General features: G+C 34.3%; 1 protein-coding gene across 2 annotated transcripts; it reads left to right on the plus strand.

The window, feature by feature from the left end:
• Positions 1 to 14,736: 14,736 nt before the first annotated feature.
• Positions 14,737 to 17,564, plus strand: LOC143199560 (uncharacterized). 2 transcript variants are annotated; one of them, XM_076409445.1, is made up of 4 exons: positions 14,737 to 15,186; positions 15,247 to 15,365; positions 15,650 to 16,145; positions 16,248 to 17,564. In XM_076409445.1, the coding sequence occupies exons 1-4, from the start codon at positions 14,865 to 14,867 to the stop codon at positions 17,111 to 17,113; spliced, it is 1,803 nt and encodes a 600-aa protein (XP_076265560.1). In that variant the 5' UTR covers positions 14,737 to 14,864; the 3' UTR covers positions 17,114 to 17,564. The 2 variants fall into 2 exon arrangements, with proteins under 2 accessions (XP_076265560.1, XP_076265559.1); XM_076409444.1 differs by having other exon boundaries at positions 14,737 to 15,365.
• Positions 17,565 to 19,346: the final 1,782 nt, after the last annotated feature.

Here is a 19,346-nt window from a genome sequence, read left to right on the forward strand (position 1 = left end):
ACACTAACAATAATGGATGTGCAATGAGATCAAGGAAAGCAGATGCACGAGATCTTGTCCTTAAGGTTGGTAGTACTCGCTAGGGTAAAGCTAAAATCTCCAGTATATAAATAAGCAAATATATACTCGTCGGGATTGTGCACTCACTTCTCCTAATTCCGACAACGATAAACGTGCAATACGTACAAGGGAAAAAGCCAGAGGCAAACACGTTTGATACACCGTCATCAAGAGCCGACAGGAACCACATGTGGTGGAGTTTATGTATACTTCAGATTGTCCATAAAATACACATAATGGATAATACCGAAAATAGTGATAATTGATAGTAGTGATAAACTGTACTTTGATGAAGTATTACATATGCACACGCCACGAAGGGAAAGTAACGCATGACATACCAGCTTATATCCTAACACTAACAATAATGGATGTGCAATGAGATCAAGGGAAGTAATGCGTGAGATCTGCTGCCACTAAGGTTAGTAGGTCTCGCTAGGATTAAACTAAATTCTCAAATAAATAAATAAATAAATGAACAGTACTGTTGCTGGTGCACTCACTTCTCCAGCTCCAGCTATGATGAACGTGCAATGCGATAAGAGAGAAAGCTAAAGGCCACATGCTTGATATGCTGCCACCAAGAGCCGGCAGAAACCACTTTCGGTGGCTTTTATGTGTGCTTCATGTTATCCATAGATCATAACTAAACATCAGTAACTCTAGCCACTTTGTCGTTAGTTCCTTACTTAATAAAATTATTATCTTTGATTTGCCATAATTTAAGAAATATGGGGAACATATGACAATTTGAAGAAATAATAAAATTGAGCAGAATAATATAGATAACGATAAATCGATAAATAAATAAATAAGTAGAGGACAATGAATAGAGAATAACAAATAGAACATAATAAATAGATAATAATAAATGATTAATAATAAATGTAAAAAAAAGTAAATAGAATATAATAAGTGAATATATAATAATATATATATAATAATAATAAATAGAAAATAATAAATGTAGATTTAATAAATAATAAATGGGCATTAAAAAGAGAAAACTGAAATATTCTTTGAAAAAATAAATGAATAAGAAGAGCGTAGTGACTGGCCGTCGCATCTTTAGAAATGAACTCTTATGAAGTTCTATGATCTCTAGTACAGTAGTGCCATTCATGGTAATTATTTCTTTTGCTAAGTATTCGCACAGGCGACAAATTCTACAATTATCTATATAGTCGTTGAAACGTTAAAAAAATACTTAAACGACCCAAAGTTAAAAGTTCTAAAATATCGAACTGCCAGATGGAATTCCAGGTACCATATATTCGGAACGATTCATGATTCTCTTGAATGGTATATTCTATTGAAAGTTTTTTATATATATGCGTCATCGAAATGTGTGACGTCAAAACTTTGCAATGATGCTGCATCAACTCTGAGTTTTAGTTCAGTTTGGCTTTAACATACAAAAAAATTCTAATCTAAATAAAATAATTAAACGAAAATACTGTTTTCAAATATAATTTACTTTAACATTATAGTACATCTAATGCATATATTATCGAAGGACTTAAAACGACAATTAAATACAAATGTATAATATTTTGTAGGTTAGAGATATTATATTTACATTGGACTCTTTCCACACCACCCATGAAACAGAGTTCTAAACACATATTTTTAAGTAATGTTATCCCCTGGAGGCATAATCCACCTATATAATAATTATATATCAAAGTTATGTATTTTACTTTCATTCGAGAGCATATTTTTCTTGTTTCTTTCGATGGTCTGTTTACTTGTCAAGTCATCTTGATATCAGTGTATTTTTTTATTTCTTCTGTTACTATCTATGTACACCATTCTTGATAAAATTAATCACTAAATTTTTCCTAATGCATTTACCATATCTACAAAACAGTTAGTATTCATTCTCTCCTCACACATTCAAACCTAATGCTCATGTTTCATTCTGAACAACTACAATCATATCTGTGCATACAAATCTTTCACGCTCTACAATTCCATTTTCTACATTTGTATTCTATTAATTATGTGCATACCTTTAGTTGTTTCCACTCTCATCATTCTGTATCAGGAATTTCCAGCATTATTATATATCCTGAAAGTTTCCTTTAATCACTTTCACTTTCCGAGTCATTGTCCAAGGCAATCATTAAACTGTTAATTTCCAATCTGTCTGAAACACGATCACGATCCACCATTTATCAATTACTTCCTCTGTATGTCTTATCGAGTTTAAAATAATAATTCATGGTACCTCCAGATATTTTAACAATTGATTTTCAATAACAAAAACATGTTACGGTTCATTTCTCCATAGTAGTTGTTATTACTATTGTAACTTCTATCTCTTTCCATCAATTTTTGTTGTCTTTACAGTTTTTTTGTTACTGTCTTTCCAAAAGTGCCCCAATGAATCATTTTGAAATATCCAAGTTTCATCAAGATACACAAATTCAATTTCTCCTTGGTCTTATTGTTTGCCTTTAAAAATTGAATTCTTTTTAAGGCAATCTCTGGAAGTTCCATTAGACTTCTTCGAGGGTTATCATTACATCATTTAAATCCTATGCCCTGTAAGAGTGTATGAAGGGATGTCTTATATCCCTCAAAAGGCTGCATATCCCTAACTGTGTTATGTATACTTTTCAAACTAACAATTTTCTCTAAATTAACTTCAATAAATTATATTTATATCGATAAAATAGTTTGTCTACTTACATATACATTTTACATATTTTATCTCGAATAAAGTCAATATCAAGATGGTCAAGTTTTCTTGGTTTATTCGTATTGTTCTTCATTTTGTAAGAGATGTTATTCACAGTACCTATACTAATATTCGGCGCAGCAGCAATACGCTAAAAACATTTTCAATAAAATTGCAGGAAGTTATAGAATTTAATATCATTAATAATTACCTCTCTAACGGAATTTACAGGCAAAAGGGGGCTTTCGTTATCCCGTTTCTTTTCAAAATAACCTATTAAAGCAGCTAAAATGCCGGTTTATAACCTGTGGTAATTATAACTAATATTTTGAATAATTTAGCGTACATCTAACAACCGGACGGCGTTCAGCTGTAGGACCTATCCAAAATTCTTGAAACCAATAGTGATAAGAATTTTTAACTCTTACCTATAAATTATTCTGGTATAATAATCTGTAGTTTTTAGATCTACTCTAATGTTAAAATAAATTATTTTTGATATCATTTTTGTTCAATTATTTTATTTAGATTAGAATTTTCTTTATGTTAAAGCTAAACTGAACTAATATTCAGCGTTGATGCGGCAACATTGCGATGTTTTAACGTCACAAATATCCATGACGCATTATAAAGAACTTTGAATAGACTACACATGTCTTGTCTGTCTTTTATGAAAAAAAATCGAGAATATATAAACAAATGAAACTCGCATTTACACCAAGGATGCATTTATCGTTTCTAACGGCGCAAAAGGTGCTGTTTGAAGGAAGAAGTCATATGTCGGCTTTGCTCTATTCCAATGTCAATCCAGTACATAAATGGATACAAATCGCCACGTTTAATCCATAGAGAAATAGAGATTTAACTTCATAGGAAATTTTGGAGAAATGTTTTGTAACGTCCAACATGTAGATGTCGCTATCTTTAACATATTACTTGTTTTATGCGCTAAGATAAGAGCCGCGACGGGATCTGATTGGTTCATTTCGTCCTATGATTATTTTGTACGCCATTTTCAATGTGTCCTATATAGAGAACAATGTGGTTAGATTTTTATAACGTTTATATATTAAATTATTATTTTATTAGTATATACAAGTCGGTAGTTGAAATGCATTCTAAGTACCCGGCGATCTTTAAGAAATGAGTCGCAAAACATTAAAAATTCTAAACTGGTTGCATTAAACATGAAACAGATTTTGGATCGTTACCGCGTGTGTCATAGACATTTTTGTAATACATTTACACTTTTCTTTGAGTACTTATGAACAATTTAGTGATGGTGAAAATAATACCACGATAATACCCAGAATATGTACAAATAGAAGTGGATTAAAATGAAATTGATATAGAAGGGAAATTGAAGGAGTCAGTCACATTTCTGTTAATGATTGTTACCATTTATTTCTAAACTTTCTATATTTGTAGTGCCTATTTCCATCGTTCCAGGCTTACAACCAGGGTCTTCGAAGTAAATATCATCGACACTTGAACAAACCCTAGAATTTTTTAATTGAATTTTATTTAATATATGTATTTCAGAAAAAAATGTTTTTTATTAAATTACATTGGTCAATTAAATATGACGTCAAGGCTGTCACCTGCCAAACATTACTAATAAGCCAATCAAAAGTCTTCACAGTAAAATATTTACTTACAGGTGCCTATAATGGAGATTTAAATTGACTAATCAAATTACTTGAATGGTCTATTATGGCGCCCTCTGGATGTTGGGCAAAGCAAAACTTTGCGCCAGAGTCCCCTATTGAGTTGCATATCTATTACTCTATGGTTTAAACTAAACGTCGAGTCCAGCGCGGTACTATCGTCAGAAAACGGGAGTGTATCGTAGCAATATCTCCGCGTCCGAGTCAATCGGGAGGCAATTTGCCGGTCCATTTGCGGGAGCGGCCGTAAAAACGTCGCCCGCTTAAAGGAGCCCCGTTTACGCATTCCTAATGGGCGGTGCGGCGGCGCTTTGTCACCGTGGCGGCGTTCATTTTCCGGTTGGACGGGCGGCCGATAAAAAAACGCGCGCTCGAACAGCGTGAAACGGCCCGCCGCCTCCGCCACCACCGCCGACGCCGCCGTCGGCTGTAGTCGTGGCCCATTTGCCGGATAAGCAGGGTGAGGTCTGCCAAGCCCTCCTCCCCCACGTCTCCAGATCATAGGAATTAATATGTACTAGTGATCGCCCAACCTCTCACGTAATAGAGTAAAGAGAATTATTTAAAAACTAGTGATCCCTGGGTCGAGATTCGTCCACAATTTATTAAATTAATCATGTTTCTCTTATAATAAGGCACTAATTTAAAAAATACATTGTTTTCTAAAACTGTATAATAAAAGATATTGAAATATATGCAAACTATATCAAGAACTGAGTATTAGATAACTTACTAAATTTTTTAATTTACATTTAATTAAATCTAAATTCTATTGACTTTCAATAATTCAACAAATTATTGCATAAGTGTAAATTACTACGCCACTGAACATTGTAATAAAGTATCATAAGTGACATTATTTTTAGAATTGTAACAATTTCAGAGCATCAAATATAAGTATACATGATACGAGGGTCACTATTTATATTTCGGGAATTGGCAACACTGTTGTTATGTGAGTCCATCTGACGCTTCCATCGTAAAGTTTGACATTTTTGACGATATACGTACTGTCATTTTGTCGCACGGACGCTATTTGTTTATTTTATATTTAGTTGCAAGTTTCCTCTCGGCAAAAAATGGAACTGAATCGTGAACATTTTCGTGTGATGATTTTTTACGATTTTCGACGTGGATTATCACAAGAGTACATCAATCAACTTAATTTGACTTTTGGCGATGAAGCTCCATCAACAACCACCATGTATCGCTGGTTTAGTGAATTCAATCGTGGTCGTAGTTCGCGGTCTGACGAGTTTCGTGAAGGTCGTTAATGATCGGTTGTTGTGCCAGAAAACAACGATGCTGTGTGCGAAATGATTAAGCAAGATCGTCATGTTACCTATTGTGAGATTGAGGCATCCCTAAGCATTAGTTCCACCAGCATATTTATTTTATTCAGATTTTACATGAACACTTAGCTGTGCGAAAGTTATGTTCGCGTTGGATCCCACCCAATCTGACAATCGCTCAAAAAGGCTCGTGTCGATTGGTGCAAAGGAATTCTTAAGAAATTTAATGGCAGTGCTTCGAAAGACGTTTATAAAATCGCGACAGGTGACGAATCATGGTTACATTTGAATGAGCCCGAAAATAAGCAGCAGTCGACGGTATGGGTGTTCCAAGATGAACCAAATCCAACAAAAGTTGTTTGCGCACGAACCACTTCAAAGAAAATGGTGGTCTGTTTCTTCGGGAAAACTGGTCATGTTGTAACAGTGCCTCTAGAGGATCGTAGAACAGTAAATTCTGATTGGTACACAACCATTTGTTTGCCAGAAGTCCTCGGTGAAATAAGGAAAATAAACAAGAGAAAATTTTTCTTCATCATGACAATGCGAGTTCTCAAACAAGAGACCATTTGAGCACTCAAAACATCGAATTGATGGGTCATCCGCCGTACAGCCCTGATTTGGCATCCAATGACTTCTTTTTGTTCCCTTCCGTGAAGAACAAACTGCGTGATCAACGAATTGAAGCGTTCAAAAATCATGTTTTGAAGAAACCTTATTCGGAATGGAATAAATGCTTTGAAAATTGGTTTAAGCGTATACAAAAGTGTATCGATCATCGTGGCGAGTACTTTGAAAAACAATAAAAATATATTCGCAGCTTAACTATTTGTTATTTTCCTATTCCCGAAATTTGAGGTAATTTATTTTTACAATTAGGAAATGTTTATTAAAGGAATGTATTTACTATCATTAAATTAACTATAAATTTTTCAAAACTTGGGTCGTTAAAGTAAATAATCAAACTAATCGAAAGTTCAAATAATAAAATGTCATATAGTCACATTTCTTATAATTTTTTAATTATAATCTTATTATGTTCTTTATATTTATCAATGCTTTAAAATGGTTATAATTTTACTGCTAATAATTCATAATTTCTTCTATTTGTCCTGTGTTCCATCTCTGCAAATTATGTTTCATTTCAACTGTTGTATAATTTCATAAATTTCATTATATTTTCATATAGTGTTCATATTTTATCCATATTTCTCACCTAAAATACACCTTTGCAGATAGCTTGTGGCTTTCGTTTATCTGCTGTTTTTTACCTTGTCTTATGTCCCACGCGAGAACTAACAACTCCCTGACAAATGAGGAATTAAAATTCTATGTAGCTATTTTTATATATAGATTATAGTAACAACGTCTGTATAATAAAATACACGCAAACTATCTCAAGAACTAACAGTTACTAACCGTTTTAAAAAGGCAATTAATTAAATCTAATTACCGTTAAGTTTCAATAATCAACAAAATATTGATAAATAAATATAGTATGAATAATTTAAAAATTAATTACAGTAACACCATCTGTATATTAAAATGCATGAAAACTATCTCAAGAACTCACTAAATTTTTTTAAATGGCACTTAATTAAAATTGATTTTCAGTAAGTTTTAATAATCAACAAAGCATTAATACGTTTAAATTACTACATCACTGAATATTATAACAAAAGTATCATGAGTAAGGTTATTTTCAGAACTGCAACAACTTCAAAACATCAAATATATATGATATTTATTTACTTCTTTTATATTATAATCATAAACATGGAATATTAAATGAAGTAATACATATTTGTATATTAATTAGAACAATAACGAACACAATTACACAGGTATTTTAATTATTTATATTAAAGTAAATTAATTTCTCAAAATTTAGGTCTATAAAGTAAATAATGTCTAAAATTGTTACATATTTTATTGCATTCATTGTTAAACATCTTAATATTTATCAGCGGTTTAAAATATTTATCAAATTAATGTTAATAATTCACAATTTCTTTTAATTGTCCCATGTGTTCCATTAGGCAAATTTTGTAGTTAGTTTCACTTTATCTATAAATTTTCTAAAATTTTAAAAACTCACCAACAAATGAGTAATTAAAACACTCATTTTAATTCTTGATACACAAATTAATGTATTTATTACTTGCAATATTTGGTTGTAACCATTTGTTACGAAGTGCATTTTAAATAAACCTGATATGGATTAGAATTTGATACCAATAAAATTTTCAGAAAATCTTAATAAATTTTACAATGACTTCTGATACAATGTTATGCCGTGTCTCCAGAATCAATTACTATTAGTTTTTAATCAAGAATAATTTTCCTTGGCTACTTTGAGCTCGCCAGATATCAAATTAATTAAAATTTTTAAATTTTAAAATGGATTGATTGATGTTTATATTATAAATATAAAAGCGCTGCTTGCGAAAATATAAATACGTTCTAAACCGAGAACAGACGATTTTTGTTATTTTAATTTTTTAAATCTATATTAAGGATTAAATTTAATATTAATTTGTTGTACCTACAAATAATATATTGTATAACTTTATGTAATTATACTCTTCTTAATCGTTAAATCGTAACTACAATAACTCTTTATAGCAAATAGCTCCAACAATATGGGAATCAGCATAAGTAATACAAAATCTTAAACTAAATAAAACCATTTAATAATATATTAACTTGATTCAAATACAAAACGTAAGGAAATCGTAAAGACTTGTTTTCCAAGTTAAAATTGCTCTGCCGACAATTTGCGGTACGTTACGTGTCTGTTATTGATTTACATAAAAGGTCAATTGAAAAGTCCCCGGCCTACCATAGTAAAACACATTTCTTTGGCAAAATTAGTTTTTTTATTCAACATAAATCCCTTCAAGGGTGATACACTGATAATAGCGACCCTTCAACTTTTCGATACGATTTTTGTAGTACGATTTGTGCTTTGCTTCAAAATACGACTCAGTTTCGGCGATCACCTCTTCATTCGACGAAAATTTCTTGCCAGCGAGCATTCTTTTGAGATCTGTGAACAGGAAATAATCGCTGGGGGCCAGATCTGGAGAATACGGTGGATGAGGAAGCAATTTGTAGCCCAATTCATGGATTTTTGCCATCGTTTTTACTGACTTGAGGCACGGTGCAATATCTTGGTGAAGCAGCACTTTTTTTTCTTCAAATGCGGCCGTTTTTCGGCGATTTCGTCATTTAAACGGTCCAATAACGCTATGTAATAGTCGCTGCTGATGGTCCTCCCTTTTTCAAGGTCGTCGAAGAAAATTATTCCATGCGCATCCCAATATACAGACGCCATAACCTTGCCAGCCGAATGTTACGTTTTCCCGCGTTTTGGAGCAGGTTCGCAATCCACTCGGATGACTGTCAATTGGACTTCATAGTGAAATGATGCACCCATGTTTCATCCATTGTCACATATTGATGGAAAAATTCGGGTTTATTACGCTTGATCATCTTCAAACGCTGCTCCGAATCATCAACTCGTCGTGGTCAAAAGTGTGCCCGCGTGGCACCCACTTTACACAGAGCTTTCCCATACCCAAATATCCGTGAATGATATGATGTACACGTTCAGTTGATATCTTTAGAGTGTCTACTATTTCATTCAATTTACGGCCATTCAAAATCATTTTGTGGATTTTTTAAATGTTTTCCTCGGTAACAACCTCTTTTGGGCGTCCACTGTGTTCACCGTCTTTGGTGCTCATTTCACCACGTCTAAACTTAGCATACCAATCCTTGACGATTGATTTTCCTGAGGCACTGTCCGGAAATTCGGCATCAAGCCAAGTTTTTGCTTCAACTTTATTTTTTTCCTTCAAAAAGCAATATTTTATCAACACGCGAAATTCCTTTTTATTCATTTCTTTCACAATAACAAAAGTTGCTTTACTCAGAATGCTATAATTCACAAACTAATGATCCGACAGCTGTCAAATTTATACACGCATCTTTTAAGGGTTAGGGCTAACTAAATAACCTATGGATTTAGAATTAAATCCAATTCTAGTAGCGCCATCTATGTGTCAAGCCGGGCACTTTTCATTTGACTCGATGAGACTCGATGAAAACAGAGCCTAAAATATTTGTTTATATGACCGATCTGACGGCTATTCTGGTTCATAATTTGGGCGTATTTCGTATATTGGAATTTACTTATATATACACACAAATTTTAAGCCTAAAAATTCTTCCTCAATATAGGCTTTAACCATGCCAAATTTCACGCCTCCAGGTGCCCGCGTTTTCCTGAAAAAGGGCAACGTTTTTGCAAAATCGATTAATATACAGGTAGATGGATTAGGAATTCACTGAATCGATTGTAGTAACATGTTAAACTTGATCGTTGTTGCTATAGGGTGGACCACGAACTGTAGGGTTTCCAATAAGGGCGGGTTGAGCTAGTTTGTTATGGCGGCACCTGTTTAGCCTATTTTTTATGATTCATTTACTGATGCCAGCCACAACGACAATTTGATGTAAATTTACTATGAATGTAGTTTATGGACGATGAACGATAAACTACTAAATAAACTACTTTTCTTTACTTTTTCAACAGGACTGCGTAATCGATGCTGTAGGATTCGTTGTATCGATGACGTGGTAGCTCATTTATTTCGATGGTGAGAATTGACAATTCTGCAGCCGCGAGGAAGACATGACCTGTCTACGATGATTGCAATCGGTACCTAACTTCCGGGACTGGTTTGTGACCAATTCATAGCCACATATGTTACGGCACTCGAGGAAAACAAGTAACGATGGTATCCGATCGAAGCTGCCCAAAGCCTTTTAAACCAAAGTGTCTGCCGATAAAACTGAGACTGCGAGCGAAGCAAGACATTCTGATTTAAACATAGGACAAAAATAAATGTGTAGTCGAAATGCTGGTAGTTAATTGGAATTTGGAAAATAAATGAAAAATTTAAATAAAGTTCATGAAATACTTTTGCTGCAGCATTAAAACTGAGTTTAATGAGTAACGAAATCTTATAAGAGAGACAAAATGTATTAAAATGCGAGAAAATTTTGGATCGGAGTAAATATATATATCGGTCATTTATTAACACATCCCGAGACCAAACGCTATTTTATGAAAGATCATGTCGGGATGCCACCACTTTGGGAATTATGTGGCTCGTTGAATGGAGGTAGGATGAAATTAAGCATTGATCGTTGAGATTGAATGATCCAAAGTACTCTTCAATGATACCCGAGATTAACGTCTCGGGGTTGCCAGCTCTTCGTTGTCGTTTACTGGTCATCGTATTTTGTAGACCCTTATCATAAGATGTAAAATTGGGCATGCCTCAACGTCGTTACAGGCGTACTTCAATGAGACAACAATAAAATGACAAGAACGTGCGTGTTGATTTTCCAGAACTGCGCATGCTCATTTATTTTAAACTAGTTTGACATATTTCATAGCTGTTATCATGGTAAAATACGTATCTCATTGTAAGGCTGTAGAAAACGTACAAGTAGCGGTCAACATGATCTACAAATGGACTAGGAACTGGAAAATACAGCTTAATAGCTCCAAATCTGTCCATGTTAGTGTTGCGTTGCGGCGAAATGACAAAAACGTAATTATATAACTTGACAGATGCCCAATTCATCAAGCATAATCAGCTAAATACCTCGGATTATATCTCGATGGTAGGTTAAATTGGAAACATCATGTTGGACAAAAAGCAGAGCGCTTTGGACTCAAAGTCAAGTAACTGAACTGGTTAGTTGGAAGATACTTGACCTAAAATCAAAGATATTGGTTTATCAGTCAGATATAACCAATTTGGACCTATGGGGTGCAAATATGGGGTTGCACTAAGAGACTAAATCAACTAGTAATCCAACATTCCCAAAACAAAGTTCATCGATTAATTACCAATACTTATCGCTACGTAACCAATGAAGAGCTGCACGATGATCTCGAAAACAAATAGATACATGAAGTGATGCAATATATCGCCTTAAAACGTGAAATAAGGTGGCTAAATCACTTGTTGGACTGGTTGGGAAATCAAGAGATTCTGGGATTCTATATAAAGGCAAGTACAACAGAACAGTAGTAATAAATTAATTGTACTAAGCATATCTAATGCAACATGTAATTCATTTAAAAAAAGTTTTCATAGATATGCGTTGTTGTTTATAAAAGTTGTGGTTAGGAAGTATTTTTTAGGTTAATTTTATTTTTACAAAAGTTTGTTAACCCTTTCGCTGCGACCCACTTATTTAAGAGTACCGCGTGGTCCAGCACGCTTAAAGTATACAAAAACATGAATACTTGCTAGTTTTTAAAATGATAACGCATTCAGCGAGGTATTGACTGCGGTGCTGACTCGGACCTTTCGTCTTTTGTTCTTTTATTTCAAAATTGTAGCGTAAAGTAAGCGCACAAAATGAAAATATAACTTAATATAAATTCTGCAAAAAATTATAAAAAAATGATAATATATAAAAAATTAAAATGAAATATGATTCTGAAAACATACATTTACAACAGAAAATAAGAAACAAATTACGCTTACAGGGTGAGAATATCTTGGTTATTATCGTCATAGTTTTTTTCTCACTGGTGATTAACAAGGGCTTAAAATAATCGCCATTACCCTTATTCGACAGCATATCATCTAAGTCAGAGTCTGAACCTTGTAGAACAGCTAACAATTCGGGATCTATTAGCGCACTATTTTCTATCATTGGTTTTCTAATTTTAATTTTCACGTATTTAATATAACAAAAACCAAAAACGGATGGCAATTTTATGTGGTTAGATACCTTTTCAGCACGCTGTAGCAGATACATCCAATTTACAGCGACGCGCACATTGGGCGTGCTATGTGTACATTTGGCTCCATTTATTACATAGTTTAGATCAAATCAAGCGAATATAGTTAAGACCAAACAAAAAAGCCACCAGCATTATTATTTATGATGCCTACTTCATTTTTTGCTACTATTAGCTCCATCATGAGGCTGCAACATTTCCCGGAGTCTTCACAAAATCATCTCCATCTGACTACAGACTTTCAGTCTTCTCAGTGCCATTTCGAAGCTTGCCCAGTGGGCAATACTCTATGCTCTCAACCCTTTTACAAAGAAAAACAATATTATTCCTGATGAATAATTCGGCTTTCGAGCTCATCACTCATCCGTCCATTAGGCTACCCGCCTGGCCGCACACAACCATCACGCTCTTGACCAACGTAAAAAGCTTGGAGTAGTCCTTCTGGACCTAAGCAAAGCTTTCGACAAGGTTTGGCACGACGGTTTGATCGTAAAAAGCGTGCGGTTAGGCCTCCCAGAAGACCCAACCCCTCTCATTAAGTCCTATCTATCGGACAGACCCTTCCAGGTAAAGATCAGGAAAACACTTTCCAGTCGAAAACAAATCGATGCTGGCGTACCTCAAGGTTCTTCGCTGGTTCCAGCTTTAGTTAACCTCTTTATTTTAGGTCTGCCGAAAAAAGAGCACATTGACGTTGCGTTTTACGCTGACGACACTGCTTTCTTCACGGTCGCCAGGTTCAAAGTTACAATTCATGAACATGCGGTCAGGTAGTTCAAATTCTGGAAGTTGCAAATCAACCCCCTGAAAACCCAGGCTATCATTTTCCATAAGAAGCGTTACGCACTGCGCGTTTTGCAACTTAAGATCGATACCGCAACAATCCCATGGCTGGATAACGTCACGTACTTAGGTTTCCACTTCAATCGACCGTTCGGTTGGCATTCCCAAATCCAGAAAGCAATCCAGAAATATTAGGGGATAGCAAATCTGCTATCTTCCCTGGTCTGCCCTTCTAGCAGACTTCAAAAATGCTTATTTTACAAGATGTTAATTTGCTCAGCATTTCTCTACGGATCTAATGTCTTGTATTGCCAGGTCCTCGTGCCTAATAACGGGTTCCCGATCAGCGGGTGCCCTATCCCGAAATTTATGCAGTAGCAATAACGATTCACAGGGGCCAACTGTGAGGCGGTTTCGGTTTATTGTATTGGTAAGCCCAGAGGCAGTCCCAAAAAAAAATTGCTACTATTCTTGATCGGCAAACCCCATTAATGAATTGACTACCTCGAGCTTTTGCTTTACATATTTGTATATTTACTTGTCGAAAACTAATGATTGATCCTACTTTTCAGCTGAAAGAAGTATCCAGTCAATACATCATTATTTTTACAAAACAATAATTTATTTACCTATACTCTTATATAAAAATGCGTTATCTTTTCCTTGTTTGTCATTAGATCATTAGTCACTCTGTCTTAGGAATTTCTAGCATTGTACAGCATTATCACATATCCTGAAAGTTTATTTCAGTCACTTTGACTTTCTGACTCACTGTCCAATTCAATTATTAAACTGTTAATTTCTAATATGTCTAAAACATGTTCACGATTCCACTATTTATTAGTTACTTCCTCTGTATGTCTTATCGAGTTCATCCAAACCGAAGGTGTTATGGTTGACAATTATCCAAACAGTCCACATATACCAACAGTTTTTGATGGAATATCTTTCTCGACCACTAATATATCTGCAACTAATCTTATATATAAAAATGAATCGCAAAATATGTTCCTAAGCGCATAACTCAACAACGCCTGGACCAATTTGGCCAAATCTTTTTTTAAAATGTTCGTTGAAGTTCAGGGATGGTTTTTACGGCGAGAAAAATTAGAATTATTGCTGGAAAAACCCTAAAAATAGCCCTTTTTGTTTGAATTTGTTTCGTGTATCAGTTGACAATTCATCTGTCATCTGTCAAAAGTCATCTGTAACAGACAACTTTTTTTTTTTAAATTTGATATGACTTGAACTCAAATCCTTTTAATCCGTACGAATTGTTTTATTTATTTAAAATTTTTTATTTGTTTAAAATTTAATTCAAATTTTAAATAAATAAAACAATTCGTACGGATTAAAAGGATTTGAGTTCAAGTCATATCAAATTTAAAAAAAAAAGTTGTCTGTTACAGATGACTTTTGACAGATGACAGATGAATTGTCAAGTGATACACGAAACAAATTCGTATATCGTGTTTTGTGCAGAGTGTTTAGTTAGTTAGTGTTTGTTTAGTTCGTGATTAGTGAAAAAATAATTTATATTTGATATGCCTCCTATAAGACGAAGCAATTTAGGTAGAAGAACCAGAAATGCTATAAACCAAGCTAATTACCGATCTAATCGTACTGCACAAGAACGTGACGACGGAAATGAACGTGAAAGAATTCGGATATCACAAACGCGTGAAGCGCGAGCGCGACATTCAACTAATAATCGCGCAAGTTTGAATCCAGCTGCTTTCAGTTACGATGTGTCAATTGACTACAGTAACTACCAATGTGTGGTTATTGGTTCTATGAACTTGGTTTGCTCACACTATAAGGCATTAAAATACAAAAACGAAGCCAATGGATTGTGTTGCGCAAATGGTAAAGTGAAATTGATACAATTGGATCCACCACCAGAACCATTGTACTCATTGGTTTCAGGAATAGGAACAGATTCTATACACTTTTTGACACATATTCAACAATATAACAATTGCTTTCAAATGACTTCATTTGGGGCAACAAATGCAGTTCGGGAAAATTTTATGCCAACTTTCAAGGTATGTATTATAGCAGTTACTCATAATTATTTTAGCGAACAAAATTTTCTGTCACCAAAGTTAAGATGTGTTACTAATCTTCAATTTCTTAATCATTACGAAATATATCACTTAGTCATCATATTATATGGTGATTCAGTTTCAGTGACACTTTTATTATATTTTATATTTGATAGATATTAGTTAAAACTAAATATATACTTTTTAAGATCAAATATTATTTAAGTTTGATCATTGACAATCCATTAATTTATACCACACCATAATATTTTTTTTATTTACAGATACAAGGGCAAATATATCACAGAGCAGGTTCACTGTTACCAGTGTCAGATAGCGACAACAAATTCCTGCAAATTTATTTTATGGGCAATTCACCACAAGAAATTGATCTGCGTTGTGCACATAACAATTTAGTAAAAAGGTCTATTGTAGAACAATTACAAACTTTATTTCATCAACACAATCAATTGATTATATTGTTTAAAACTGCCCTGGATCTGATGCCATCCGATAATCACAAAATTGTAATCAGAGCTGATAAAACACCTGCAGGTCAACATACAAGACGTTTTAATGCACCAACTATTGATGAAGTTGCTATCGTTGTAGTTGGAGAAAACTTGGAATCCCGTGATATTGTTTTACATCGTCGGAATTTTCAATTACAACCTATAAAGGAAACACACCGCTCATATGATGCACTGCAATATCCCATTATATTTTGGCAAGGTGAAGATGGCTACGATTTATCAATAAAAATGATAAATCCCATTACAGGTAACTAAAATATTAGTTTAGCTATGGCGATAATATCTCAGTCACTATATTATGTATTTTAATTTTATATTTGAATGTTATTAAAACAAAATCTGTTTACAGGTTCTGAAACCAACAAAAAAGTCAGTTCAATGAACTATTATTCATACCGCCTAATGATTCGGGAAAATGCAGATAATCACATATTGAAATGTCGGCGATTATATCACAAATATGTTGATGACATGTATGTTAAAATTGAAACGGAGAGATTAACATTCATCAGGTTGAATCAAACCAAACTCCGATCTGAAGAGTATATTCACCTTCGAGATGCGATTAATACTGATGGAAATGCACAGAATGTCGGTCGGATGACTATTCTTCCAGCAACATACATCGGAAGCCCTCGGCATATGCACGAATATGCTCAAGATGCCATGTCGTATGTTCGTCATTATGGTACAGCAGATTTGTTCATCACATTTACATGCAATCCGCAATGGATAGAAATTAAGCAGGAGTTATTACCTGGGAAATCATCCATTGATCGTCATGATATTACAGCCAGAGTCTTTAGACAAAAGTTGAAATCTTTAATGAATTTCATCGTAAAACATAATGTGTTTGGTGAGACACGCTGCTGGATGTATTCTGTGGAGTGGCAGAAACGAGGATTGCCACATGCACACATTTTGATTTGGTTGGTTGAAAAGATAAGGCCAAATGAAGTTGATGCAGTGATATCAGCTGAAATCCCTAATGTACAAGTAGATCCTGGATTGCATGAGGTAGTTATCAAAAACATGATACATGGTCCCTGTGGAACTCTTAATCAAAATTCACCGTGTATGATGGATGGTAAATGTTCAAAACGATATCCACGGACATTAATATCGGAAACAATTACTGGTAATGACGGTTATCCATTGTATCGTCGCAGATCGACAGCAGACAATGGAAAATCAACAATTGTCAAATTAAATTAACAAGATATTGAAATAGATAATCGTTGGATTGTTCCATATTCACCCATTTTATCAAAGACATTCAAAGCACACATCAACGTTGAATCTTGCCATTCAGTGAAATCGATTAAATACATTTGCAAATATGTAACCAAAGGGAGTGATATGGCTGTGATTGGAATTGGTGCAGAGAATTCTAATGATGAAGTTATCCAATACCAAATGGGCCGCTATGTCAGTAGTAATGAAGCAGTTTGGCGAATATTTTCTTTTCCTATTCATGAGAGACACCCTTCTGTTGTTCACTTAGCTGTGCATTTAGAAAATGGACAAAGAGTGTATTTTACAGCACAGAACGCAGTACAAAGAGCTGCTCAGCCACCATCTACTACATTAACCAGTTTTTTTTGAGACATGCCAAAACGATGATTTCGCACAAACATTGCTATATTCTGAAATGCCGAAATATTATACCTGGAATCAATCCTCAAGGAGATTTATACGACGGAAACAAGGAAAACCAGTTCCAGGATATACAGATGTATATTCCACCGATGCGATTGGCCGGATTTATTCAGTACATCCAAGCAATGATGAATGTTTTTATTTACGACTGCTATTAGTCAATGTACGTGGCCCAACATCATTCCAACAGTTACGAACTGTTGATGGTGAATTGTGTGGATCCTACAGAGAAGCCTGTCAACGTTTGCAATTGCTTGAAAATGACGCTCATTGGGATCAAACTCTCAATGATGCTGTAATATCATCACACGCTCATCAAATACGAACATTGTTTTCTATAATCATATCTACATGCTTCCCATCAAACCCAATTGATTTGTGGATGAAGTACAAAGATTATATGTGTGATGATATTTTGTATCAAATACGGAATAGAATGGGTAATCCAAATATACAAATCAGTGAAGAAATTTACAATGAAGCATTGATTTCAATTGAGGACATGTGCTTGATAATGTCAAACAAACTATTAATTCAATTAGGCCTGACCGCGCCCAATCGTCCAATGCATGACGCTTTTAACCAAGAGTTGCATCGAGAAAGACTGTATGATCTCAACGCTTTGAAAGAATAAATTCAAACAAATCTTCCACTGTTAAATGAACAACAGAAGTATGTATTTGAAACTCTTATGAAAGTAACAAATGATGAAACTGGAGGGATTTATTTCTTAGATGCACCTGGTGGTACAGGAAAAACTTTTTTTATTTCATTAATATTAGCAACAATTCGCTCACAAAATAAAATTGCACTTGCACTCGCTTCGTCGGGAATCGCAGCAACTTTGCTTGAAGGTGGTCGAACAGCCCATTCAGCACTAAAATTGCCATTAAATATGCAAAGCAATGAAACTCCAACCTGCAACGTTTCGAAGAACTCTGCAATGGCAAAGGTTTTGCAGCAATGTAAATTGATTGTTTGGGATGAATGCACGATGGCACATAAAAAATCTTTGGAGGCTTTAGACAGAACCTTAAAAGATCTACGTAGCAATAATAACCGATTTGGTGGTGCAATGATTTTATTAGCAGGAGATTTTCGTCAAACATTGCCAGTGATTCCACGATCAACGCCAGCTGATGAACTCAATGCATGTCTAAAGTCCTCCAATTTGTGGAAACATGTTAAAGTACTTCATTTAAGCAAGAATATGCGTGTCGAGTTGCAAAATGACCAATCTGGAAACATATTCTCTAAACAACTCATTGACATTGGTAATGGCAAATTTCCTATAGACATGTTGACGGCTTGCTTTTGCTATGACTATAAACAAGTCCCAGGGGCAATCATTAAGTGTTTGTGGTATTAATCTAGAAAACCCATGTTTCTCACATGGTCAATTGTATGTTGCCTGTTCCCGTGTTGGAAAACCATCAGATTTGTTTATCTATGCGCCAGGTAATCAAACAAAAAACATCGTATACCACAAAGCAATATAATGATAATAATAATAATAATTATGATTCACATGATTAACAATAAAGCGATTACTTACTTTTCAATCCTTATATATGTTTTATTTAATTATTTTTTATTCACAACGCCCTATCACCAGGGTGATGGTTCTGTTCAGGAGAATTTTTTAAAATACGTAGGCACAAAAACTGCCACATTACAAATCTTTTTGACAGGACGAAGTCTGTCGGGTCAGCTAGTTATTAATAAATACAATGACCAACAAAACCTAATCGAAAACTATTGTAACTTTTACTTTTTTCCATCACTTTTT

This window comes from Rhynchophorus ferrugineus, unplaced genomic scaffold (assembly GCF_030347505.1).
Source record: "Rhynchophorus ferrugineus isolate W39M unplaced genomic scaffold, kcgeb_rfMv2 rfM7, whole genome shotgun sequence".
Classification (NCBI taxonomy): domain Eukaryota; kingdom Metazoa; phylum Arthropoda; class Insecta; order Coleoptera; family Curculionidae; genus Rhynchophorus; species Rhynchophorus ferrugineus.

What these genes read in the sequence shown, in the direction of transcription:
- LOC143199560 (XM_076409444.1), top strand. Translation starts at nt 14,865, where the DNA reads ATGCCTCCTATAAGACGAAGCAATTTAGGTAGAAGAACCAGAAATGCT. An exon ending in ATTTTATGCCAACTTTCAAG is followed by an intron (nt 15,366 to 15,649) that starts GTATGTATTATA and finishes TTTTATTTACAG; the next exon opens with ATACAAGGGCAAATATATCA. An exon ending in AATGATAAATCCCATTACAG is followed by an intron (nt 16,146 to 16,247) that starts GTAACTAAAATA and finishes ATCTGTTTACAG; the next exon opens with GTTCTGAAACCAACAAAAAA.